Source organism: Glossina fuscipes, unplaced genomic scaffold (assembly GCF_014805625.2).
Source record: "Glossina fuscipes isolate IAEA_lab_2018 unplaced genomic scaffold, Yale_Gfus_2 121, whole genome shotgun sequence".
NCBI classification, from domain to species: domain Eukaryota; kingdom Metazoa; phylum Arthropoda; class Insecta; order Diptera; family Glossinidae; genus Glossina; species Glossina fuscipes.
The window spans coordinates 2,553,440-2,580,983 of record NW_023998464.1 but is presented as its reverse complement, the minus strand read 5'-3'; the positions used below and the strand labels follow the sequence as shown (position 1 = coordinate 2,580,983).

Sequence of the window (27,544 nt, the reverse complement as noted above, 5' to 3'; positions counted from 1 at the left end):
GATGGCTGATTAAAATTTTATGTTTAAACCTTTTATATAAATTCTGATTTTATTTTATAAAAAACCAACAGATTTTTTTTTTCCACTATCTCTTAACTATATCTTACTCTTGGCTGGACTAATTTTTACCTCAAGTCAATTTTACGACATGAAATTTTCTTGCCATAAAATTGCGTCTTAAATATAAAGTTATTTATATTCGGATACTATTACTAATAAACTTTGGAATAAATAGTTTCTGTAAAGAATTAAAATAATTCGAAAAATTTTTAGAAAAAGTTCATCAAAACCACTCTGCTTTGAGAAATATTTGATTGTTTAACATTACCTAACCAGACAAAGACTCTTGCGGTGAACTTGAATTTATCTTGAATTCTCTCAAAATTAATGCTATCTAAATCATCATAGGGTGTGTAATGTCTCGCGGTTTCATGAGGATCACGTGTCTTACTCACTTCGCACTTTATATATATACCAAATTTCATATTCCTGTTTTCTTTTTCACGATTGTAGCAAGCCGAAAAAAGAAGAATGTTAAAATTATCCCTTTTGGCATAAATAGATAGAAACATATGTCATCAACATCCCGAAAACTAGACCACGTAGGAAAGAAGTGATTATAGGTAAATAAAAATCACTGACAATTTTTAGAATGTTACACGCTTATAATCGTTTTTTTGAACATCGAAAATGAAAAAGAATCAAAATAACTTATTCGCTAGGTCTCGCATCGAAGAGGTAGAATTGTCAAGAGAATTGGCAAATGGTATAACATAAGCTCAAAGGAAAGAAAACTGGGCAGCTCCTACGAACAATTACTAGCTGCTACGTAGACGTCGATAAATTGTAAATATTTCGAAGTTTTTGGTCTTCTATGCAAGCTTTTGCGTCCGTAAGTACTTTTAAAAGTTGTTTGAGCGCCAGTTACGTTGAAATCAGAATTACTACCATCTCTAAAAGATTTTGATTCCCTACCAATGTTTTTCTATTTTCAGATATAAAAAATGGATGATGCCGGTGATCTAGAAGATGCTCACCTTTGCATAAAATGTAGGCAGACAATAGTTGGTTTAGAGAATTACATACAACACCGTAAAGAAAATTGTCGCAATTGCACTAATCCGTCGACGCGTAATGAAGAAGGAAAACTTTCATCTGGAAAGGTTGCCAGCAATGAAGAACAAACTTCTACGGTCACGACAAGTATAACTTATGAGGATTTTCACTTTACTGGACCAGAATCAGCAACTATCTCAAGATACGGCGGAAAATCGACCGAAGCAAAAACCCTAACAGAAAATTATGAGTTGCCATGCGAGTTAGGCGCCGATGTGTTTTTTTCTTCCCTACAATTGCAAAGCGTACAGACTTCGGTAAGCAGTCATCACCTTTCCGCTAACGCAATAGGTAAAAGTGCTAACACTAACGTATCAGGACAACGCCAGAAACCGTTACAAGGAAACGTGTCGGTAGAAGAAAGCTGGATAGTTTCTCCGCATACAGCAAACAGTAATCAGCAACATAGTGAAAATTTGCTTAAAGCAGTTAGCGATATAGGCGAGCCGAAAAAATCTTTTGAAACTTTATTTAAACCTATAAACTTCGAACATGACTCGCCTGAAGTAAGCGATGATGAAGAGGAAGACGACGTTGAAGTTGATATCGATGATGAGGACGATGAGGATTATGATCCAATGGTAGAAGCTCATGCAACGGGTGGCAAATGGAAATTAACGTCGCCTTTAAGACACTCTCCACCTGTAGTGCCAGCGTCTCATACTGGTGGTAAATGGAAACCGGAACATCGTCCTGATCTTAGAGTAGCACATACTCAACTGACCCGCCTTTCTCCCAATTGGGATGACCAACTGGACGATGTGGATGGCAACGAAGGTCAACATCCACCTTCTCATCATACCAAAGGCAAATGGATACCAGGCACTAAGTTACAACGCTTGGAATACAAAGAGGCTGTTGAGTTGGGCAAGGCTGCGAAAAATCAAGAGTATTGGTGCAATATATGTTGCCGAAAGTTAAAAAGTAAAGCCATCTACGAGAATCACCTCAAAACCAATTACCATATAAAGCGTGCGGAACCAGAACAACAATTGGAAAAAGCTGTCATTGAAGAACTGCCGCTGGCTGACTTAACTAAGAGTTTCATTTTTCAAGAAGATAAAACAGATAATTATCAAACTGGCATTGTCCAGCAATATAAATATCAACAACAGCACAAGGTTAAGAAGAGAAAACGCCGTTCCACATATCTGAAATGTAATTTATGTAAACACGTTATGTCTCGTCATCTGATAGGAAAGCATTTAATTTCGCATTATCATTATCGTCGAATGCAAATGTATCCCCACCTTTCTTTGCCTATGATTTTGGATAATATACACTCGGTGATTTTACAATCGCCTTTTCAATGCCGGCCATGCCGTTTCTACGCCAATACTGAAGAGACTTTCTTAATGCATTGGAATTCGGCTTTACATCGCGACTCGTCAGAAGGACCCGGCCAATTTTGGTGCAGTTATTGTCAATTCGAATGTGAAGACAACAATCAAATGCGCCGTCATTTATTGGGACCTGAACATCAGGAGGTTATATTTGCCATCAATCGTTCAGTGCCTATTTGTATAAGCAAACGTCTTAGCTTAGATTGTTCAAAGTGCGGTAAACATTTTCGCTATAACTTCGAACTACGTAAGCATGTATTAACGTATCATCCGGGCACTGAGCTCACAGGATCAGTTGCCGACGATTATCAATCCCGTTTTAAGTGTGACGTTTGTTCCGAAGTTTTGTATTCGCAGATAGCCTTGCAACGTCATGAAAAATTCAAACATTGCATTTCAAAGTATTTCTGTTCCATTTGTAATATGGAATTTAATAGTCCGTGCAAGGCTAGACGACATCGAAAATCTGTTGAACATAAAAGAAACTCATCCACGGTTATGAGTAAAAAAAATAAACCAACAATGGCGGCCACCAAACTATTTTTCCCGCGAAACGCTGAAACGAGTGAAACGTAAGTACTGTTGCGAAAACTAATAGCTAATGTAAATTATGTATGTGTGTGTGCGTAGTGTCAGTTTCAAATCTTTACAAGCTGTCGGTCAGCATAAATCAAAGTGCAAAGAGATGACTTCATTTATACTACTTCATTTTATTTTCTTTCGAGCTGGAAAGAAATGCAGCTATAGCTAGGAAATGGTTAAACTGCCTTGGAGTGAAAGTGCATTTAGGAAGTGATTTACGAGATACCGTGCAAAGTGCTCATACACGTCCGTTCGTCTCCACCGAAAACAATCCAGGAAGGGGTCTTTAACTTGGGCTACGAACTTATTTGTACATATTATAATCTCTTGAAAAGCACAATACGATAAAAAAGTTATCTATTTAGAAGTCATAAGTTACTTAAGCGACTTTTCACTTTCCATTCCATTATCTGCAAATTTCCCTTACAAATTCAAACAATTTCATGCACTAATTGTTTCATTCCATGAACAAAAATGGTTGACTTGAGGGCCACAGCTGTATATATTTTTAGAAGGTATGCAGCGATATATTACTAAGAATTTACTAACCGGATGTAAATATGAAGCCGGAGTTTGTTCGCATTCAATCAATGACAAAATTTAATTATTCGGTACTACATTTATTTGGTTATATCATCGGTTCAACGACATTCGCTAGCTAACGGAATAATATGCCTATGCCTTGTCGTACTAACGACCCAACTGCAATGTAATGTAAGCCATAAGTATCTTACTATGACTTTATTATCTCTCAGTGCACTTCCTGCTTCAGAAGATGTAACGCGGATTAAAAGTATTGCTTTGAAAATGTTGAGCAAAGAAGAATTACGGAACGATGAATTACCATGCACAAGCAGAGAAGCAAAAGCCAGAGATGAGATCGAAAAGACTGCGAAAGAAATAAAAATTCAAAAATGCAAAGACTGCACCTACGTCTGCAATAACGGAGAAGAATTAAAAGCTCATCGAAATGAGCATCATTCATTATTAATTCACATTTGTATGAGCTGTGGTGAGAGCTATCCCACCGCTCAGGCATTGGGTAGACATACCCGAAAATGTACACCATCGAATCCTCGAGAAAGAAAGGATATCGCAAATATCAAGAACACAGAAGAAGAGCGAGAAACTTTGCAATGCGACGAATGCAATTTCAGGTGAGTTGCAATCAATGTAATGGAAAGAAAAGAATGAAGATGACGTGGAAAGTTATCTTTTTATATTGTTTTCCAGAGCTACTTATAAATCTGAATTGCTATACCATCGTCTCTATCATACCTACGGTGTTATGGGCAAAAATCAACTTATCAAATGTCCCCTATGTGAGAAGACATTTCGTAAGCATTCGTTGCGATGCCATTTGCGTCAACATACTAATGAGAAAATATTCAAATGCAATTTTTGCAATTTGCAATATTCGCGACGTCATAATCTCAAAGATCATGTCAAAAAATCTCATTCGAATGATTCAAAGCAGGAGTCGAAGGAATATGAGAATGCACTTAAAACCTCACAACCCACGTACCAATGTGATAATTGTGACAAAATATATAAAAGCAAGTAAGTGCTCTTTCTATACCAAAACTTTTGTATCGTTTCTCAAAGCATATTTTAATTAAAAATTTCGAAGAAGGAAATGAATGTTTGTCCTTTCTTCTCTATTATAAACCTTTTGGCTATTTTGTTCATATTCCCCATATAAATAGAAAATCGTGCATTTGTATTTGTTTATGCATTTTCTGAATTTTCCTGTTTTCTTTATTAAAAAACGTCACTCACTTTCGCTACACATACACGAAATTACCAAAATAGTTTTTTTTTTCTTTTAACGTTTTAACAACTGCAAGCAATAGCTACTAACTTAAGGTTTATAGCTACACTTCAATGAGTATATTAGGTTTATCGTTAATAATTGCAAAAAGAAATAAAAAAACAACTAAAAACACTGTAGCGGGGCACGGCCCACTATTAAATGCTGGACACACCTCTACAGTCACATATCGACTTTTTGAAATAAGGCGTTCTATGGGTAGTGGTCGAAAAAGTGATCCAATCCAAATCAATTCCAAAAGCGTTCGTCCTTGAGCCAAAAAACGTCGGTATACCAAATTTCATTAGTATATCTCAAAAAGTGCGGCCTGTAGGTTGAACACGAGTAAACAAGGCGAACTTACGGACAGACAAGATTGGATCGATTCAGGAAATGATTCGGAAAATGATTCTGTATCGATCAGCACGAAGAGACGCGAAGGCAAGCTTGGATCGATCAGTATAACAAAAGGTGGGTCTATCTCAAGTCCTTTTGTGTGTTACAAACACTTGGACAAACGTCACATGCTCTTATACCACAACTCTGTAGAAGTAAAAACTTTAAAAATCCCGACAAATATTTAATTCGATTTAATTTTAAATCTATTTGTCTTTCCGTCTGCACCTAATCCTTAACAGCTTTAAACAAAATGGTTTTCGCAAAAGTTGAAATGAGAAAAACTTTAAAGTCATCAAAAGTTCACTTACTTAGCTTTTGGCATATTGTCGCTTGTCGTATACATTGATGTATTTGCATAAATTTTGTGTATTGTAATCGCATTTGATGGAAGAGTTAAGAGAAATTTTCAGAGAAAATACAAAGATTTTCAACTTAACACACCGCTCAATAACATTGTAGGTCGCCACTATTAACAGATCCTTTTTGTGGCATTCTAACCGTTAGATTGGCTTAGTGACGCTACTTTTGTTTTTATGAGGCAATGAATAAAGCTGAGCTTTGTGTGGAACGTCACACACGCTAAACTAACTATATCTGGTAAACTAATGGTTAAAAATGTCACGTCATTTCGCTTGAAGACTGCTATTATCCAAACATTATATGGATTTATCAATAGTCATTGCACATCTGCAGGCGATCCTATGAACTTGTTGAGCGAAATTTTGTTTAAAGATGTCAGTCCAGTCATGCCACTTAAGAATTATTACAATTTTTATAGCGCCATAAACTGACTTATGTCAAATGAGGGTCAGTTTCTATGAAATTCAAGTTCTGTGTGCCACAGGAAACAGAAAATAAGCCTTTTATCTGTCCTCGAGGCGAGTTGAATTTACTTATTATCTCTTACAAAGTGTAATCTATGGCTTGAAGAAACCCGACGTTTAATATCCCTATGTGCTTGACGATTATGAAAACTTCGACTCAAGCTTATGTTAACCTAGTCGCCGGTCGTAGGTACGTACTATATGTTTAGTTTCGTTGCTCTTGTTGCTGTTATCCTTCGGTTAAATTAAAAAATTCCAAAATCACCGAAAGTACAAAGTCCTCACTTACATATATGCATACAGTTGGGCTAAAAAGAACAAAAAACAATAAAAAGGAAAAACGATAAATGAAAAAAAATGAAAGAAATGGTGAATAAATTAAAAAAATAACTCATTAAGCTTAGCAGAGCACTCTTTTGCTTACGGATAAACCTATGTACATATGTGTGGGTACCATGTTTAATGCACATGTTTATGCCTGCATTTTAATACATAATAGGAATCTTCTTGTTGCTATTACTGTTGTCGTTGAGTTGTCACCACAAAACTATGCAATGCATTCACAAATCACGCTTGCGGCCAAGAATGCAATACAATCTCTGTTTTTCGCCAGGCATATTGGTCCTTCTTCGCATACACATTACACATTCGTGCACGTATAAGTACATACAAGCTTTTTACAAGCATTGGTCATTAGTACATTGTTTGAATATCAAAAAGAGGAAAAAAACCAATGTCGGTTTTATTTTTTTATGTTTTTTCTTTTTTTTTTATTATTATTAATCTAAGGAAAAACAAAAAAATATCGTAAGTAAAAAACTCTCAAGTTTTTAAAAGAAAATGATAGGTTGCCTTCCAATGATGCACGCACGCATACCATCTCGAAGATGTAAATCTTTTAGTATAGCGTTCCCCATAAATACTATAAGCTGTTATTTTTATTCTAAGCAAAGTTCTTGCGTGGATGGCAGAAGAAGAAGTGCGTAAATTGCGAAGAGTTCGGGCAGTTTAAATACCCAGATTGCTTATCGAGGAACTACCATTTGCCGAATCGTATTCTGCCAAGAGTCGAGCACGATAGATATGCAAGCGAAAAAGTTCAATATTCTATAAAATAGAGAATGTATGATAGAATGTATATATGATATACTGAAAGCGTCTATAGGAAACTCTTGTAAGTGACAATGTGTTTATTAAATCGATCCAAACATGAACATTGAGACTAAAGAGAAGATGTTTTCAATTTAGCAAAAGTTTCACAGAAATAGTCGCAACTGATAAAAAAAGTTTACCATTCCGTAAGCGTTCAATAACTGAAAAACAAGAATCTTCATTAAAATCAATGGTAAACGAAATAAATTTTTAAACATTACTTTGTCGCTACATTTGATCCTTTAAGGGGGATTTGACTCTTTTACGCGCAAATTATTTGATGAGCAAAATCTACGGAGAAAACTAAAGATTTGTTTTTTTAACTAAAAATCACATTTGGACTAACCGTATTCGACCAAAGTATACCCTTCTGATTTCTACCAAGTCGCAAAATGTATTTCTCTACGAAAGTAAAGCGTTATATGTGCTTTCCCAACTCAGGAAGCCATCAAAAGATGACACTATTTTGAAAAAAGTTCTGTGTATTATATGATTGCTATTTTTTAACATTGCAACGTATCAAGCATTGAATAGAAGCAATTAAACTGCCATATGATTTCCGCAACAGACCAAACGAAATCGATTCAAACATAGGTAACTTTCAATCAACACATGTAAGAAGCCACGGTATACAAATACAATCAACCAATGCAAACCAATTTATAACAATAAAGTGCACTTATATATGTATGACAATGCACATAAAAACAAGTAAGAAAACCATATTCGGCTGGGGGCGAAGTTCGCATGCCCACCATTATTAAAATCTTTTGTGCCCCATGTTTTTATATATTGTCATAAAAAGGTGAATGAGATAAAATTGTCTCTCTCGTTTTACTTCACTGAAAGGCATTATTATTAAGAAAAATTAATCTAACCTCCAAGCCCTTTTATTTAATACCCACACATCGACGGTGTTTTTCAGAAAAAATGTATCCACCATGTCGTGAGGTCCACCATAATTAATTTAGAATTAGCACACTTAGCTTGTCGCATTCCTCTCTCCGAGTGTTTTTATTTGATCCCTATAGCGCCGGTATTATTAAAAAAATATTAAGCCTCCAGAACATGGTGTCCACCTTATTTATGTTGGAGTTAACACATTTGAAGAATGTACAAAAGGTTTTAAACATTCGGTCTTCGTTACCTTATGATTAATAAGAATAAAACCTCAAAAGAAATGAACAAACGAAATCTTACTCACTTGTAACCTTGTATGGGCATGGCCAATTTTTTCCGATTTTGCACGTAAATAGTACGATTTCAGTTCAGTCTACGCTATGCCGCGGGCTTGTTGTGTGACCAATTTAACACATTTTCAATACCAGCTTCCGTGCAAAATCTTCCAAAATTTCTACCAAATTTGAAGTCGAAATCTTCCTTTTTGCAACAAGTCAACAACACACCCCACATAGATGGTGTGACGGACAAACGTGACTTATTCAATACGGAAATTTATGCTGATCACGGATATACGACAAAATGAGTGTACCACCCGTCCTTCAGTGGTGGGTATAAAAAAGATCGGAAATAAGGTGACTTTGCCGAAATGACGATCTACTATAGGTACGCATGTCGCACGAAGGAATTGCCAGAAACGGAATAATTTTAAAAACGCAGGTAGCTTGACTATCGATCGACGATTCTTTAGAAGGAAAAGACATAACGAAATGGAATGAAAACACCGGACATTAACATTCAAAATATTTCACAAGAGAAGTATCGTATTTAACTTTTAGAACTTTCCTCTCCTATAGGAGACATCGAAAGCTTAACACTCCCACAGTAGACAGCACATTGAAGCAATCTTGAAAAAATTATAATTTTTACTATATGCACCTTTTAAATTTTTTCAAAAACTTTGAAACTACGCTAGTTTTAGTGTTGGGGAAGAAAAAGAGAAATGATTAAAATCCAATAAGTGTCTGTTGTAATTCCTTTTAACGTGTGGTCCGTGTATATCGTATAACAGGCATATAAACGCTTAGTGGTAATAATCGTAAAAACATTTTCATTATAATTCAAATAATAATTCGAATTCAGCTCACTGAAAGCATTCAGAAAGGGACGGTGAGGAGAATGTATTATCATCTACTGATTTCTGTGTCCAGAGCAATTTTTCAAAACCATAAAATGAACGAAGACGCAGAGAATGAATGAAATGTAAGCGAAGCCATTTCAAAGCTGGTGAAATCAAGTTGTATTTATAGTAAATTGAGTCTCAAGTGACAGGCCCCAAATGTATGCATTGCCGACCGGAAAAGAAGCGTAAACAACAAACAAGAAATGAGGAAAGACGAACACAAATAATGGACGTTGAAAAAAAATAAAAAGAAGACAAATGAAAATGTTAAGTTTTTACGTATACAACAAATAAAAGAAATCATGAAAAATGGAGTAAAGTAATGTTAAGCCATTAAAATAAATTGCTTCTCAAAGTCAGTTGTCTTCTGCTGTTGATGCTTGCCCGTACCGAAAAGAGTGACGACGAATGATGATAGTCTATAGAGCCAAGAGATGAGCAAATATAATAAAATGCTGTAATAGTGGAAGTAATAGAAGGGTAGAAGTGATAGTGAGAAGAAAAAAGAAAAGAACAAATATCAACTTTTTTGTAAAATATACTATACTGCAACAACAACAACAAAAATGGATGGCATAAAGCTCTAGACTCTCACTGACGCATCACAGCAAAAAGACTAACAGGAGGCATTTGGAATACGTACACAATACACATACTTCAACTGTGCAGAACATTTTATGCCATTTCAATAAAACTGAATTGCCACTTTATAGTCGGCAATCGTCTCTCAGCATTCGCAAGCAATTCTAAAGTCAAGTGAAGCCTTCAAATAAAAGAGTCCACCACGACCTCACAAGCCAATCACAAGCCGACGACGTTCTTAAAACTCCGGCAACTGCATTAACATTCAGTCAGTCACTCAGTCAGCCAGTCAGTCAGTCAGTCAGTTAGCTATCGATATATTTTTGTGTGTTGGTTTCTTTTGGTATTTCTGTCTTACTCAATAAAAAAAAAGTTTAGTTAACGTCTACATAAGTCTTTCCACTACATCAATACGCTACACATACCAAACCATTCCATTTACCGGAAATACAATGTAGCTCAGATTTTTCCTCCTTCTTTAGTCTTCATTTAGCCTCATTTTTTTTTTTTTTTTTTTCTTCTCGCCGTGATTTGCGTGTAAAAACGAAAATTTTACTCTTACCCAAAATTGATATTAATGCTAAAATGTGAGTTCTCTGCTGCGTGTCTGAAAGTGAAGTTGAGGCAGTCCTTTGCTTCAGCTGCATTTCAATCTTATTAGTCGTAAAACTGAAGTATCTTCTATTTTACGTCAAAGCTAACAAACACATCTGTACACAGCAAGGACAACAAATCTCTGAGCAAACACTAAAATAAATTTTTCAAGTAATCAAAACCAAGAAATTACAATAACTTACACTAACATGCTTATTTATTAGAAAATTAGAAAGACATAGAACGAAAGAGATGGAATAAAGTAGGAAAAGCGAGAGAGTGTGAGAAAGGGAAAGGGCGGGAGGAATATGCGGTAGCATATTACGAATTATAAAATGAAAATGTAAAACGAAAAAGTATATAGCAATCTTTAAAAGCATACGGGTTTCGAGGATGTGCGGCAGTATTTCAATTTGCTTTCACTCATATAAAAAGTTGTTTATGCACTTTTTGGCTTGACGGCCCAAAGAAGCCCATGAAATTGCCAAGGTAGTGAGTGGCACTAGGTTATTGCATGAGACTCAAGAAATATCAAAATCGATTTGAAGCCATTATGTATACTTGTATACCTGTATACTTGTTCCACTTGTGATACATGCATTTTTGCGTTCCATCTGAAGTTCCCAAAATTTGAGATATTTTGATAAAATTTAATACGTTCGCATCAAATGGCCCAGAGATGTACTCTATTGAAAATTAATTCGATGGAAAAATTTTTTCGAATGCACTTTTACTTGTGAAACGCTTCCACTGTGACAGTTCGAGAATGGCGCGAAACTTAAAATGATACTGCTGTTGCTGGAAGACCTTACAAATACCTTTCATATGCATAAGTACATGGATAGGGATAGAGGTGTAGATCGATACGGAACCACCAATAACCATCGTTGTCAAACTTTGCCAACTTTTTAAACGGAATAAAGATATCAAAAGAAGACTATGCTATGAAGCACCTAACGTCCTTCTCTCAAATACGCGTTTAATACTTAAGGAGGGAAATCTTTCGTCTATTTCAAGTAGACTTACCATCTAGATTACGTGTTTAAAAGAAGAGCCGATAGTTTTAGTTACTAGTGTCGATCCTACCTTAGTCCTACAATTTATTTCTTTGGTCTAAATAAATTACTATAATAATAATATTATCTCTCTATACCGCATTTTTTATAGCTAACATCAACTTTCATCATTTAACATTCCTTCACATATATACATTAATATGTATGTAATAATGCAATTGATTATAAAATAAAACGGTGGTGTTATGTTGCTAAATTTTCAGAATGTTATTGAACTGTTGACCAACTGTTGACAGATAAGAGAGACGCACCTATATCTATTCTATAGTCGTCACAAATGTGAATGTAAATTTTACCCAAGACATAAGCAGTTGGCAGCTTAATGTGCTGAGAACGTATATTTGTAAGGTGGTGAAAAGATTATAAAGACTTCATAACCCTTGCCAGTTATTAAAGTCCGATTCATATCATTGTTGTACGCAACTTTTTCTATTCGGCAACTGAGGACGATATGTCGACATTTCATTAGTTTTGGCCACATTGCGGTGAAGTTTGTATCGATTTCCGTTATTTTGTCTCGGCAGGTTATTTTCCAGTAGTTTTATGTACACACGCACATATATATATGTATATATACGTATGTGAGATTTGCATCACAACTCTTTTTTTGTTATATTGTTTGGACCTTGTTATTATTTGTGGCGAGCCATATAGTTTAGATGTCCTCCACAGGACATCTTACAGGAGTGAATCCTTTTGAGGTAGTTTTCGATGATTTGCCTGCACAGCGAGGAATTGCTCACTCATAACTTGCAAGGTGGTCGGTTTTCAAATTTCCAAGCGTTTCGACGTCGTTCGCATACACTCAAATGTTTCCTTAACACCATCCAAAAAAGTCCAGCCAAATTTCTAGCGCAACAATGCCAAACAATGCCTCGTCCAGGACTATTTATGACACAAACGATCAGCAGTCATGTTTCTGTCGTCATATCATTTTCAATTCACAAACCACATCCAAATGTCAACATTTGTGCACGTGAAAGTTTTTCTGGAAGAGAAGGGAGGTTTCCCTTATTCCAAAGGGCCGAGTAACCTTTGTTACGACACCATTTAACCAAATATAAACTGCATTCCAGAGACACGAAACATAGCTCGAATTGACTCATTATTTTTGTAATAATTTTGACAAACAATACCGCACACAAATGCCAATACGAAAAAGAACATGGACAGTGTCTGACTTTTCAAAACAGAAATCTCTCGTTTGAAGATCCTATGTATTTTTTTTTTTCTTTTACATCATTATAATTAACTTCAAAGAATAAAAACGTATGAAGGGTAATTAATTGAATATTCAATTATGTAGAGTAACCTTCAACAATGATAAGCTGAGAATTATCGTAATGATTTTTACAAATTTTTATTCAAAGCGTTAATGAATCCAACCTAAGTATTTTTATTTAACATTAATACGGAAAGTGAATGCTATATAATGGAAAGGCGAATAACTGCGAAGAACGGACACACAATGCGAAGACAGAATTTCGTATTGGTTATTGGTTATCATTCACGTAAGTAGGTAGGCCACGGCCTACTATTAAACACTCTATACCGCTTCATATAACGACTTTTCGGAATGAGACATTATATGGGATGTGATTGAAAAAGTGGACCGATCTGAACCATTTTTAAGAGCATTCGCCGAAAGACGTCAATGCACCAAATTTCATCAAAATATCTCAAAAATTTGCGGCCTGTAGGATGAACACAGGCAAACATCACAGACAGACAGACAGACAGGCAGACAGCCAAGCTTAAATCGATCCAGAATCATTTTCTGAACCAATCGTTGTAATAAGTCATCCTGGTCGTTGCACACATGCGCGTAAATTCAAAAACTCTGGCGCTGCAAGTGGTGTAGAATATAAATAATTAATGATTTTTTTGATAAAAAACTTATCGGAAAACGTAAAAAGTGCACATCAAAACGAACATAATTGCCTGGCTTCAATCTGTTGCTAACATTTACTAATTCAGTATAGTATAATTATTTGGGCAACAAGCAGTTAAGGGAAATTATACTAAAGCTAGCGTAACGACAGTCCAGTAATCATTGTTTTCTAATTAATGCTTTTGAGCTCAGTTTAAAAAATATTTTATGAAATGGTTGCATTCAATGCGGTGATATATTAAAGCGAATTTGAAACACTTATACACTTATACTCAAAATGCACTAATGACATGATTTTCCATAAAAATACCCAACAACTACACAGTCTTCAAAATAAACAAGAACACATTTCAAGCTAAACTAAATGCGAGGCATGTCATCAACCAACATCCGTTGCGTTAATCTCTTTAGCACTAAGCAAACACTTTTCGAACGTGAACATACGTGCATGCCACACAACTCATCCTTCTTCATACAGCAAACACCTTAAGAAAACATAACAAAGGAACTAAGAGATATGAATGTCGCCCCCTCCATATCTTCAAAATGTTTCCGCGTAAAACGTAAAATTTCAACAAGAATAGAAGCGAAGCAAAAACAAAACTCAAGCAGAAGTATGAAAATGAATACGGAAAACAAATATCTGCATACACGTGAAGTGCAGAATAGATAAGAATTAAGGGATACCTGCATAGGAAGGGTACGAAAGGTAAATAGAAGTTGCGCTTGACGAAATGTTTCACACTTGGGCGAGTTTAAAACAGCAAAAGAAAAAATAGCAAATAGCAGCAGCAGCAGACAAAAGATAAAGGTGAAGAAAAGTTTGTACCGTATCGTTGTTGCTTTGGTTGTGTCGTCAACAACATGCAAAGTCCACATGACTGGGAACTATGTATGTAAGATTTTACGAAGAGCATACACCTCTACGTGTACTAACTAAAAACACACAGCCTCCTAACACATACAAGTAAGTTATCTTAAAGCTAGCTGAAGATTGTTGAAACAGTGTGTTAAGGCGGGTTTATAATATTCTCCTTGGATTTTTGATGCTTACTGTCAGTTTTGAATATTTTTGCAACTATACTCTTTAGCGCGATGCGTGCTTGTGATTGTTAAACATTTGTTGTTGTCGAAACTTTTGAAAAGTCTTTATTGTGTTACTTGTTATTATGTATGTATACGTTTTGAAAATGGTTTTTCCCGCAACTCACATAAATATTTATGACACTTTTGCTGTGTGACATTTTGTTGCGACTACCGCACAACAAGGCGTATAAGCAGCCATGTTTCTTTCTTAACAAGAATTCTCGTTGCAAACTAGACATTTCAAGCGAAAATGTAAGGAAATTGGCGGAAGTATATGCACACACATACATACACGCAAACACACACACACACACACTACATATACAACATTTAAAAATGTATAATTTCTTCTCGCAAGCCAAGTGGGATGCACGATGCATATGATACAATACAAATTCTCGTTCTTACGCTTCACTGTTAGCTGACTGTATGTCATCAAGCGTTATTCATATTGCTAAAGTTTTTATACACATATGCACGGGTGTTCTTGGACTTAAGGCTGTATACGATAAAAGTCTAGCAAAAATCAGTTTATTTATCTTTATCTGTACGTAAGTGCCAATGTTCATAATCTCTGTTGTTGATTATTGCATAAGTAATTAGTTAAATTTTTAAAACATACCATTTAGTTATCCAGCTATTAACATTCTATATAAACATGTTTACGCAAAATAATTAATACTATTATGTCTGGTGGGTGAATGAGCTGTAGTTAAGATAAAGGATAAGAATCCATATTGAAGGATTAAACAGAAAGAAAAATTTCTTAAAACAAAAATCCCTGAGACATAAGAAATACGTGCCGTTAATAAAGTGATTGGATCCGAACAAGATCGCACACTGTTCTCTCTAAAGCAAGGTCATAGCTTTCTCAGATCAAGTCAACCGTTCTTTGAAACAAGAAAGAAATTTGATCCAGCTTGTGTTGAACTTTCCAACAACGTGTTTTAACTTTTCTACAATATTTAGTTGATTTCGTGTTCGGCACTGACATATTAATAGGAAAAGAAAGCATAACATTCCAAGATCATAGTTCAGGAATGTTCTGTGGCAGAACCCACGAATTCTATAGTTGAACTAACTGTGGCGGTTATATTAAAAAATTTGTAAAACAAAAATTGTGATATCAATAGGAAGCTAAGGTAAAACACATTCCAAAAAAATCGAAATCAAAATAGCGATTAATTTAATATGAACAATAAACATATGCAACCAAAGAAATCGTCGCGTGCTTGCCAAAGGATTTTTCATAAGGGAGCTAAGTTTTATAGCCGCTATCATGCGAGAATACAAAGTCACAAAATGAACCGATCTTTAGGTTTGCGGAAATAAAATTAATATCCTGAAAGGTTCGATTGAGTCGATCGCTGAAGTTCATTTATATATATTTCCAGCAATAGCTGCTACCTGAAAAGGACGATTTTCATAAATAGATTATGTTTTTTATTGCAACAGCAAGTCCGGAGACTTTTTCTATAAAAACGCCTAATGTATATAATTTTTAAAGCGATAGTAGTGGTAGTTGAGTATTAGTCAGTCTTACATGGCTTCGGAGAAGTATACTTCTGATATCTTTAAGCCAACCATCGAGACCTGTACTAACAATGAAATATTTTAAGCAGATTATCCTTTCATTGCGGACAAAAATAACAACTTCCAAAATGTATATATACACTAAACCACTTGTGGTACAAAGCTACCCTAACTATGCGCGGATGTGTACAACGTCCAAAAGAAGTTAGGACAGACCTGTCTCTGATTATAAGCCGGGCTTGTGTGACCGTCTGTTCGTCACTTCCTCTGCTCGCCGTGTATTCTTGTTCGCAGTTTCGTAGATATTTTGACAAAATAGGGTACACCGGCACCTCTTGGCAAAAGGATAAACGCTATTGAAAACGGTTCGGGTCGCACCAGTTTTTCGACCACGTCAGGCATGACGCCTTATTTCTAAAGGTCGTCTTGTACGCCATGATTCACTAGGATGCTTTCGCCACTTTATTTTAAGTTCATCGGAAAAAGATGTTCATCTTTTTTGGAAGTATGTCTTAAAAAAGGGAGCATCTTATTGTTTCCTAAGTTATCCTAAGTTTCCTTCTATTGCCGATAATTTGGTTGATGGGCCCATATGGAGTTTTGTAAGTAGTGACGATAGAAACTAAAAAAACTCATCTTGGGTTTGCAAACATGAATAGACGGCGTTTAAAATCCGGCGCTATTTAAAGACTTCTCATTCGATTGAATTTCTAGTTTTAGAAAAACTTTATTTGTGTATGTATATATATGCATATTCTTGATAAGAAAATGAATAAACATTTATTTAATTTACTTGTAAGCGAGCACATGTGTATAAGAACGTCTGCATGTGTGTATTTCAGGTAAAAAGAAAAAAAGCATCGTAGAGTTTTTACCTACATATGGCTTCAGACCCTTGCAACATTGCTAATATTAGTCGGATCAAGCGATTGAACCACTCTTCATTGTCAACAAATAATATCATTAAACGACGCAAGTGAGACAAAGCATCCGGCATTGATCAATAAGAAAGGCATCGTTTGTGCCAGACCACACACACTTTTTCGATAAAAATTATCAGATCTTAGCTAAGAAATTTCGATGCATTGCCTCGTTCGGCTATCAAAATGATTTTAGTGGTATGAATCTGATTCCACAAGAGGACTGTGAATATGTTTTGATTCAGTTTTTTCCTACACGCCGCAGCAACTCTACCGTGGTAGCATAACTGTTTTACCGAAAAATTGGCATATAATTCAATTCCTTTAAAATATTCAAAATTGGAAAACACCACTAAGTTTTCCTTTTGCCTATGTACACAAGTACCACAACATCGAAAACATTATACAAGTCTAGCGAAAAAAATAAAACTTGATGTCATTGATGTATGCTATCGAATAAGTGTACATGTATAGCTAATAAATGCTAAACTGTATGTATAGCCAATAAAAGAAACGAGACATTGCTCGCTTATATATGGTAAACCATAAGTACGTATGTTTATATATATGCATTTGCGCAGATTATGCTAACATAATGATATTTTCATTCCGTTGTTAAAATGTCCCGAAGTATTGCAACTTGTTCGTCACCGTCACTTTATCGTATTGTGTTGCAATCCCCTTCGTGACTTCTATGAAAGCCAAGATTTTTCCCCGCCACGATGCGCTTACTATTTCTGCTATTCTTGTTGGTGCTGTTGTTGAAGCGCTTAACTTTTAACTTATAGCAGAGCTACTAATACAACGGCTTTACTGTGCAGCAGTGTTAACGTCCGTGTTAAAAATATTATCCTTTTATTGTGTTTCTTCGTTTTTCGCTTCTCTTACATAACGATAAAAAACAACAGATTATTTTATATATAAACCAGAAACAGGTGGAAGGTCGCACTATGGTAATAGCTTTACACGAACGAAGGAATACTTGAGAATTTTCCGAATTTTGAAACGAAATACTAATCAAAGCCTTTCTAGATCAATGCCATCAGTCTAATCCCCCTAACTAGGTATACCGGTGTGAACTCGACCGCATTTTGGTTGTTAATAAGTGATTCATGGTTGATTATTATCATGCGCCTGAAATGATGCACAGCTAAGTTGGATTTCCCCTATACGCGAACTATATGTACTGCACTTACATCGTATTGCAATAAAATATTTCCTAATAACGCGCAGAAACAAGCATCAAAAACTCCAAAAAGTATACACATTGTTGACAAGTTTTAAGTTTTGTCCGCCCATCTGTCTATCTGCCAAACTGCGTAGTACCTGCGGTTCTCCTGTCCGCAAAAATGATATCGCCTACAAACTTGCAATGGAATTTGAAAAGGACCCAAACTCTACACAAATACACCTACAACACACTCAAACACCTGTATATAGCAAAAAGTGAACACTTTTGCTTTCCGTTTTTTTTGCTCGGTACTCATAAAGTACAGCACATACACCGTATACACCGTATTTTTTTTCGCTTTTATTCTGAAAATGGAAGAAATCAACCGCTCCCACTGAATATTATAGAGTTTGAAAACTTAAGTCCTTTCCTTTTTTTTGATATCACGGCGATGGGTATAAAAGATTCGGTCACGACCGAACATACTTTTCTTACTTTTTTTATATATTTTTGTACGGGTAGTAAGAGCGGTATATCAAAACATTTGCAAGACAAATCTCATAGAGTGGATACATTGCTGATCAGCATCATATGCTAAACCGATTGAACCGTGTCCGTCTGTCTGTCTGTCTGTCTGTCTGTGTAAAGTCTGTGGTAAACAACGCACTGGTTAACAAAATGCGTCAATTGCCCACAAATTTGGCACAAAAGTTGGAAGTTCTTGCACGTAGGTTAGTAATGAAATTGAGTGAAACCAGTCTAACCACAGACACGACCATTGCACAAGAAAACCCGAGGCCACCTTGGTTTTCGAAATTAAACAATTTTAGTTCTTTACTCGTTACTTACAAACTGCAATATATACAACGATAGAAATTGGCATTTATATTCTGGGAGCGTTCCTGCAGCACCTATACAAAAATTTAAATAAACGGCCTCGGCCTAGTCAATATTATGGAATATGGAAATTTCGTTGTTTTATCACAATGCTTGAAAGACCCAGAAAGGAGCTTCGGAGGCCGCAAAACGTCCACATATTATTGATCAGAAGACAACGTTGAGGTCCATAAAACACGCAGTCACGTCCAAATGAAATTTTTTTACTCTTTATTCTATATTTCTTTCTCAATTTCTTAGCTAAACCCTGTGTTATTGACCTTTATTTGATTGAGTAGTAAGGCCTCTTAGTTACCTCTAAAGTTTTACGCGTTATATTCATACACTAAACGATTATTTCATACGAACATTATTTTAAAATACACATAAATATTACTGCTACGAGAACACCACGAAGTTTTTTCTCCAACCTATGTATACGGACAAGACATAGATATATGTACACAAGCTACACAAGCTTGTGAGAATATTAAAAAAATTGCTCGGATTCTATATCAACAAGTAAGCAAGCTACATTCGGCGGTGGTCGAATTTTTTTTAGCGCCTACTACACAACATTGAATGGGAGTGACCGATTCTTTTTTGTGTTTGTGCAGTTACTGTGAGGACAACGATAGAATATATGGGGAAATTTTTCTATCTGCTTTAGTTTATAAGTAGTGAGCAAAAAACCTGAGGACTTTGTTTTTGAAAATGATTTTGATTTATGTGATAAGGCGTATCGCCTAACCGAGTTGGCCCGCTTCCAATACCAACCTGCACGCGCAAAACTTCCAAAAGTTTTTGTTAGATTTGAACCCGATATCTTAATTTGATTCAATGTTTACTACAGTTGTTACGCCGAAGGACGGACGTGTCGACAGACATTCTTAATTGAATTTCGTACCAATCGAATATATAAATAGTATAGGGTATCGCTATAGCTTGCTTGCGGATGTTGCAAACGTTTTGCCAAATGAATTCTCCTAGTTGGGCGGTGGATATAAAAAAAAGATACAAATATTGCTTTGAGAAAATCTTGAAAGGTGTCTACTGGAAGTACATGGGTCAACTTCATTGATTGGTGTTGAGTTGTTCAACTTTTTCGACGAATGGATATCTTATACATGCCTTCTGCGATAATTTACCATTGCACACATGACGGCAATCGCGGAAATGTGCAATCAACTTGGAGTCGCATGGCGCATTTTACTCTAATTTGAGCCAGGGTCTGATAAAAAGGAAATCATCTGCTTAGCTGTACATCATTTTCGATTTCAGACACATCATATATTGTAAAATTTTTTCATTTTATCGCCACTTTTTTTTCTAATCAAAAAAAGGCTTGTTTTTGACTTTAATTAGTAGTAGACGTATGCAAAATTTCTAGATGAAACAAATAAAAAAGTTTTTCCATCCTTTTCACTCTTTAGTAACGTGACGTATTGCATTCACATCAAATTTCACAGGACTTTCCTTTTTTGGTCAATTTGTAAAGACAATCAGACAGCAATACAATAAAATTTAATTTTGCATCACGTCTTCAGTGTGAAACGTGACCTGAAAGCATCACTTGAGTGCTTCAGTTTTCGTGTACAAAGGAAAAAGGAAAATTTTAATCTAATTAAAAAAATTCAAATTAAATTTTGTGTTACTAATAATAAAATACAACTTTTTGTCTGCTAGTTTCGAATAATAAAAGAAAAAAATTCTCAAATTGTCCAGTAAACATAACGTGATGCTGCGTTATATTTATTTCCTTATATGTGATTTGATTTTTATGCATATTTTTACTTTTTTTCCATTCCAGATATTCGTTAAAAATGCACTCATTGTCTCAACATATTGTCTCATCGCAGCGGCCGTTTGCTTGCCCTCTGGAGAATTGCGCTTATGCTACCACCACCAAATCCCTGTTAAAAATTCACTCGGCTTCGCATTCAACGGAAAGTTTTCATTGCGAGCATGAAGATTGTAGCTATGTAGGAAAGAGTGAGTTACACATGAAACGGTAGGTTAAAGAAGTTTTAATACGCCTTTAAAACTATCATCCTTACAAACTTCATAAGCATGCTTTTTCTGAGTTCTCTTGAAGGCCGGTCTTCTTCTTTTGGATTAGTCATGTAGCGTTTAACACTCTGAATTGTAGATCGACGTGTGAAATCGTTACCACTTCAGGAAGACAGGCCCGTGAGAGTTTCTTATATATCCCATTCATTCAAGTTCCAATACTGATTGCTTTGAATTGAAACTTACTGCCTATTATGTCCATAGTTTTATAAACGCGATGGTCACTCTACTCATCAATTAAAGGTTCAAATACTATATTTCCGCTATCTGTTTTAATTTTTGCAACTGTCAGTCTTTCAGCAACGGAAGCACGTACGGTTTACAGACTATCGTACGATAGGAAAAACAACAAATAAGAATATCATGTACGGTCGTGACCACGTCTTTTATATCCGTCACCGTTATCCTAAAAAAGACAAAAACAGTGAAAGAAAAGAGGCTTTCAGGCGCTTTAATATGAAGTGGGCGCAGCTGATTTTTTCTACTGAAAATAAAAGTTTTTATCACATAGACGTGTAGGCGTTATAGACGTGCCCTGCGAGAAGTTTAGATCACTTTGCGCAGACAGACAAATGGACAGAGGAACAGAAGGACATGTTTAGGTGCATTCCGAATTTGAAACTTGCCAAGAATTTATCTCCTTCATGAGTTTGTTAGAAGTTGCTTTTTCACATTATAAGGGCATTGAAAAAAAAAATTAAAATTTGATACAGTATAACATTGGGTAGACGGGGTCAATTTTTTCCATTTTTGTACGAGTGCTAAGCCCGTAGAATATGCGTTCAAATTCTTTTATAATTATCTGCTATAGTTTATGAGTAACGAGCAAAAAAACGGGTTTTTTATTCCTTTTGGAAAACGGAGGTGTTATTAGTTTACGTGCTGTGGGCGTTTTTTTACGGCTAGGAGACTGTTTACTGCGGACATTACGCAGACTGTCAGACGAGCATGCTTAAATCGATTTGGAATTTGATGCTGATCAAGAGCATGTATATTTTGTGGGGTCTCTGATGCTTCCTTCTGGGCGTCGCAAACGTTTTCACAAAATGAATATACCCCGCATCCTTCGGTGATGGGTATAAAAATTAGTTTTAATAGTATCGTTGTTTCTTTAAATTTACTCATTTCCTTCTTTCTCAATAGCTACCTTAAATTTGCCTATCTATACGCTGTCTAAAGACGCCTTAAATATTATGTTTGCAGAATACTTTTTAAATAGTTCTCGGTTGTACTTTACATCCCATACTTCTAGCTTTTGTTTTTCCTGGAAATTTTTTTTGTTAATCCTTTACCCGTTTATCCGTCTTCATATTTTATGGCACCAACAGGTACCAGATCATCGAAAGCAATTATTTGATTTTATTTTTCCAACATTTTATAATTTCTGAAATTAGGATTTTTTTCTTTGAGTTAGGATTTTACGTTCTGTTTCGAGCAAATCGCTATGAGTAGCCAAATAGATAAGAATCGCGATTACCAAGTCAGTGTTTACGAGTTCAAGTCTCAGTGTGGTAAAGTGTACTTTGGCGGCAGCGATAATAAGTGCTCAGTCGATGAAGTCATAGCACATATAGATTGGACCCACATCCACTAGGATGCGGCATCACCTCCCTATTTCCTTTTTACTTTCTAACCATCACCGCGTTAATTAAATAGGAGACGTGGCCTTAAACATTCATACGCCATGTAAATGACGAGCATCGTAAACCGCCCCTCTGTTAAGCAAGACTGCAAATTTTACGCTAACCGACCCAAAATATATGTGAATATACATGCTATAGGAAACTTCTTAAGAGCACATTTAAATGTAATGGAAAAACAACAAAAAATTTGCTATTTTCTTTCACTTTTTTTTTTGGTGACGTTTTTTTCCTACCTTTCGAACAGCGTAAGCATCCTGCCCATATTTTGAGGCGATTCAATTTTTGGCACCTTCATAAGGACGAAAGTGCTGGTCAACCAGAACGCGCACCATTGTTCGAAACGAGTGATAGTCAGAGCGATTATGTCAGCAGACTACGTCTGTTTATTTTCACTCCCACATACCATTACAAAAAGAGGGTATACGGAAAGTTATACACCTGCTAGTGTTCTCTGACTTCGTAATATTACCTCTGCTCTTTCTCTACCTTAGCTGCGGTTTGCAAGCGATCGCCGCAAAATTCAATGATAGATTCGAATATTCTTACGAACTGTTATTTTCTATTTACATTCGAAACCACATTTGCAATCAAACGGGAATTTTGACAAAACAAAATTATGAACATAAGCGACTATCGCGGCGTAAACTCAAACTTTAAAGTTTCTTAGACATCTATCAGAGATCATATCGCCGCAACGTCGCATTGATCATTGTCTTTTTGACATTTGGGCAAATGCACACTTTAATATCGTATTCAGACACGTCGCACCTTATAAGGCATTCACAAGAATTTGATTTTGTGACTTTTGTGGCTTAATTACGTTTCTTTGTAGCGAAAGTGACATAGAAGGTTTTTATTGTGTCCATTGCTCCAGCGTACCAAATTCAATAAAAAATCACAAACGCCATGACATGACTGGTAACCAAACCCCGCTCCACTATGTAACTAGGAGTTGATACAAGGAATTGACAAAAGAAATTTTAGACCATATAAATAGAGGCGAAACTAGCGAGGAAGCGGCACAACAGCCACAAAAAAACTCTGACATCGAACAAAATGAAATGCAAAGATTTAAAACGATACACGATATTATTTTTGATGTTGTTGCATTTAAAATATTTTTCGCGGAAGCGTTCTCTGTTTTAAAGACATAATTTGACTAAGTCCACACCATCTGAAACAAAAAGCATACATTCCCACCATGCTAGTGTTGACTTCAAGTCGTGCTCTCCTCTGTTCACCTATTTGCGTTCCCTTTGTAGGCAGCACAGAAATTTTGTATTTGAGATGAATACAACATAAACTTGTACGCAATTGTATAAAATGTCGCACTAAAGCGCAAGCAAGACGCTTTCCTGAAGTTTTGAATAGATGCACTTTTACGTTAAAACAAAGACATTTGTGGGAAAACTTTACCCTGTCGGCTTCTGGAGAGCGATAGTGCCGCTTATAAGTAATAAACAGCACATGCGTTACGATACCCAAACCTCAAATAGTTATGATGCAGAGCAGGCGAACCATTAACACAAAGGACAATAAAGCTGAATAACCATTCAGACTCCATGTGACGTAACGCTATGGCAGGATATTTTACGACTTTTTCCAGCGAAATGAAACCATCACCAAGGACTGGTTCCAAGAATAACTGATGCAATTGTGTCAAACAATGGGCATAAAATGCCGAAAGTAGCGATATTTCGAGTTTTTAATAACAAAACTCGCTCAAAAAATGTTTGCAGTTCTCACCTGGAATGTCCTGTCCTCCTCGCTATTGTTAGCAGATATTGTTCCTTCCGATTGAACAGATCGACAAATTTCCCTCTCCTTCTTCTCAACCTGACTATGTGTATATATGAAAACTTGCTTTAATGTGTTCTCAACATTCGGCCAATGGACGATTGTAAACCAAATAAATGCACACGTTAGCAATGAAATCTTTTTGCGAACATTGAAAATGCATCAGTGTCTGTTGTTAATCGGAGCAAAACTCCCGATTTTTTCTATACTTCGAACACTTTTTCGCAGCATCTACTTGCTCTAGATTGGGGTTGTGGTTACTATTGCTAGAAATTTCATAAATGAATTAGAGATTAGAATAGTTCATGCTACGTACGATTCGTGTCCCTACAATTAGATTCTTTCCGTGTTGAGATTTAGCTAAGATTTGCATTTCAGCCTACATGCACAATAAAAATGATTAGAGAGAAAGAGAGACGGCAATTGCCCGATTACCATCACTTTGCTTTATTATCCTATGTATTGTGTATGACAAAAAAAAAAACATTTGAGCTTTCAATTTTAATATTTCCGACTTTCTAGACTATTTCACCTCTCAGAGCAAATTGAAATATAATTAAAATTTTCTCTTCCTCTTATTTCAGGCATTTACTGTCACACACTCCGGCTAATAGCGAAAACAAACTGTATGCCTGCCCCAAATGCCATTTTAAGGCAAAAACAAAAAATCATCTCGAGCGTCATATTCGGTCTCACACCGGTGATAAACCATATCCATGTCCATATTGTCAATTCCGTAGCAGTTCTTTGGAAAATCTACGCAAACACATCTTAAAGACTGGCAAACATCCAGACAAATTTATGTATGAATGTCAACTGTGCTCAAAAATGTTGTCAACCGCCAACAACGCTTCAAAAGCTGACGAAATATTTAAAACAAATTCACACCAAGCATATCAACAGCATCTGAAGACACATATATAAGAAAAAGAATTTAATTAACACTAGAACTACCGGCCTTTAGCACCGGTTGTTTTTATTTTAAAGACTTAAGTTGGCTCATGCCTTTGCTGAAGTGCTTCCGCCGTAAAAATGAAAGTATTAACTGAAACTTAGCGTGTACATTTCTGGATCGATTAAAGTGCGGCCTACATGCAGACAGGCAATAGACAAGGAACTGAAGCAATCTCGAAATAAGTGAAAAGACTTGGGTCGGGGGCCAGGGGCCACCGTTAAATATCCTACATTACTTTGCTTAACACAGTTCAATAAATAACTTTTGAATGTAAGCTACTATATAGGATCTGATCGAAAAGATGGTCCGACCCGAGTCGTTCTCAATAGCCAAGACCAAGACATGTCAATGTATCAGATTTCTTCTAAATGTCTCAAAAATTGCCTTGGATGCGAGAAAGCAAAACAGATAGACGAAAAGACAAGCTTAAATCGATTCAGAAAGTGATCCTGAACCGATCGGTAAATTACAAGGTGTGTCTATCTTAAGTCTTTCTAGGCATAGACTTAACATATCCTTGTAATATATTGTGGTGTAGGGTATAAAAAACGAATAATGCTTTCTTATTTTTCTTCAAAACGATTTTGACCGTCTGTAGTATTATCGATCTGTCGCATTCTACAGTAATTTACAAGTTATTGCTAAGTTTACATTTTACACCTAACCTAGTTAAGATAGTGTAATTCTAGTAATAATCTATTAATATAATATTATTTGCTTAAGCTGTAATTCTAGTAATAACCCATTTTTATATTATATGCTTACGTTACCATTCTAGCGATAACCTACTTTAGTTATATTAATTGCTTAAGTTAGCTTTAAATTATTTCCTATATAAGATACTGACCATACATCAGTTAGGTCAGAATATAAGCAGTAGTGTAATAAGTCTAATAGAACATAAGCCAAAATCTAAATAAAGAGTAACTAATAAAAGAACCTTAAATATTGAGTGGTTTCACTACACGTCACTTCGCGCGGGAAGCAGAATTAGTAAGTGCTAATGAACTGGAAGGAACAATGAACAAAGCGTTGGGCGATATTTGATTGCAAGGTTCAATTAGACGCTCCAAGATATTTATAGAAACTGAAAACCATGTCAGGGCACTGCTTCTTATTTATATATATTATATTGGTAATTGATGGTTGGCCTGTGTTAATTCCAGGACTTCTTACGTTTTTGTAGACAAAATCAGCAAATCAATGTACTGAAAAAGCAGAACGACAAAATTATGCATTTGAAATCACATGTCGCGAATTTTCTGTTAAACCATCAGATAATTCAGGACACCCTGTCATTTTCTGTTAAAAAATCTCCAAATCTATCAAAGTAAAGAATTTCATAAGCAGAAGAAGAATAAAAGTAAACAAGCAACAAAAGCATCTGCGTATCAATATTCAAATTTAACACTTCTTTTTTAAGTACCTCTCTGAGTTATTCTCTCGATTTTTAATCAATCAGTGTTTATTTTTGTCTTTATAAATACAACATATCCATTAGCAACAGAATTAGCGTTATTAATTCATATTCAGCATTAATTTGTACAACTTTATGATTGATAATTAAAGTTTTGAATCTTCACATATTTTATTTTTAGTGTTTTTTAAAAGCATCATTAAATTGATGATACTCTCTATAATCTTAATTAAGCTAACGACTAATCTTAATTTTTATATCTTAGAAAAGTTATTACTGCGGATAGTAAAGGCAACCGCGACTTTTTTCTTGCTTTGCATAAAAACCCCTAATCGTCGCCATAAAGAAACAAATCCAAACGTAACAAAATTATAAGAAACAATATCTGACATTCAAAAACACTCCCAAACTTACTTGATTGATAGGTCAGGGAAAGGAAGAACTATCCGTTATTAATGAACTGTTGAACGTTGAAAATAATTCTTGGTAATGGAAAATAAACAAAATTGCAGTATTACAATAGAGAAAGAAAGCTACACTGCAATAAGTCTCCATAAAAGTGGTATTGTACGACCAGAAAGTATATTGTACGACCAGAAAGTATATTGTACGACCAGAAAAGTA

General features: G+C 35.5%; 1 protein-coding gene across 1 annotated transcript; it reads left to right on the top strand.

Annotated features, from left to right (window-relative positions):
- Positions 1-1,004: 1,004 nt before the first annotated feature.
- On the top strand, positions 1,005-25,472 carry LOC119640497 (zinc finger protein 27). Its single transcript, XM_038038582.1, has 5 exons — positions 1,005-3,031; positions 3,797-4,198; positions 4,275-4,601; positions 20,849-21,049; positions 25,133-25,472. The coding sequence occupies exons 1-5, from the start codon at positions 1,005-1,007 to the stop codon at positions 25,470-25,472; spliced, it is 3,297 nt and encodes a 1,098-aa protein (XP_037894510.1).
- Positions 25,473-27,544: the final 2,072 nt, after the last annotated feature.

Excerpts from the sequence above, each read along its gene's own strand:
- LOC119640497 (XM_038038582.1), top strand. The coding sequence starts at position 1,005 with ATGGATGATGCCGGTGATCTAGAAGATGCTCACCTTTGCATAAAATGT. Across the intron at positions 4,199-4,274 it reads TGCGACGAATGCAATTTCAG|AGCTACTTATAAATCTGAAT; the intron begins GTGAGTTGCAAT and ends ATTGTTTTCCAG. Across the intron at positions 21,050-25,132 it reads AGTGAGTTACACATGAAACG|GCATTTACTGTCACACACTC; the intron begins GTAGGTTAAAGA and ends CTCTTATTTCAG.